Here is a 1,105-nt window from a genome sequence, read left to right as displayed (position 1 = left end):
CCTTTTTAAAAAAAATTTTTTTTTTTTTTTTTTTTTTTTTTTTTTTTTTTTTTTTTTTTTTTCCTTAAGGGGTGCAGCGCCCTTCGCTAGCTTCTAAAATTCCTACGGCGGAAATCAGACTTTTTCTGAAGAAAATGTTTCTCCCATTTCTTCCCACCTCCTACAAGCCTCAGAAGCCCCCAGCAGCCTTAGGTGTGGCCGCCTAGTTCTCAAGTGGCAGCCACAGCCCCGGGCGCCTCCTCGCCTCCCTCCATCCTTCCTCCGGCCTCACCCTCCGGGAGGTCCGTGACGATGGCTTCAGGCGAGATGCACACACCACGGTCATAGACGGGCAGCTCCTCGCAGGCCAGGTTTTCGGGCCAGCTGTGGTTGTACATCTTCATGAGAGGCTCGCAGTCGTCGCGCGCGCGTTGGCACACCGACTTGCACGGCTTGATGGGGTCGTGCAGGAACTCCAGGGTGCAGATGGGCGCGTACATCGCACACAGGAAGAAGCGCAGCACGGCGCTGCAGTTCACGTCCACCAGCTCCTCGTACTGCTCGATGGCCAGGATGGCGTTCTCCTGTGTGCTGTGGTGCAGGTGGTTGGGCATCCGCGTGATGTTCCAGGGCATGTGCCGGCACATAGGGATGCGCACCGCCTCGCAGGGCGCGCCGCGCACGCCCAGCGCCAGGTGCAGCCACAGGCACAGCGCCACCAGGATGGAGAGGAACATGGCACTGCCCTCCCGCGCTGCGACCCTGGTAGACAGAAAGCGCCCTTCTCTTCCTGCCACCTTCGTCTTTAGCTGTCCCTTCGCTGAGGAGGAAATCCTCTGGGGCGCAGGAGAGTTTCTTCCCCCAAACTCCAGTCGGTAGCAAAGCGGGATCTCGGCCGGGTCCGGCCGCGGATCTCGGCCGTCTGGCACACAGGGCACGAACAGCGCCAGTTCTCAGCCTTCGGGGCGCGAACCCGCCCGGGCAGCTCCAGTCCCGGACTCCGCAGCTCGGAGCGCAGCCAGCCACGGCCATTGCGGGACCCTATTTATCCGGACACCTCCCCTGACGTGGGCTCGGAATGCTCCCTTGGCAGCTGCAGTCGCGGCGCGGGCTCCCCCTTGGCCGC

The 1,105-nt window shown here is 60.8% G+C and overlaps 1 protein-coding gene across 1 annotated transcript in view; it reads right to left on the bottom strand.

Annotated features, from left to right (window-relative positions):
* Positions 1-1,105, bottom strand: part of SFRP4 (secreted frizzled related protein 4) — a 14,466-nt gene extending 13,361 nt beyond the window's left edge. Inside the window, exon 1 of the mRNA XM_017860170.1 lies at positions 272-1,105. Within this exon, the coding sequence (XP_017715659.1) occupies positions 272-716 (445 nt within the window). The 5' untranslated portion in view covers positions 717-1,105. The remainder of the gene's footprint in view (positions 1-271) is intronic.

This window comes from Rhinopithecus bieti, unplaced genomic scaffold (genome assembly GCF_001698545.2).
Source record: "Rhinopithecus bieti isolate Rb0 unplaced genomic scaffold, ASM169854v2 scaffold_51732, whole genome shotgun sequence".
NCBI classification, from domain to species: domain Eukaryota; kingdom Metazoa; phylum Chordata; class Mammalia; order Primates; family Cercopithecidae; genus Rhinopithecus; species Rhinopithecus bieti.
This window is presented reverse-complemented; position numbering and strand designations above follow the sequence as displayed.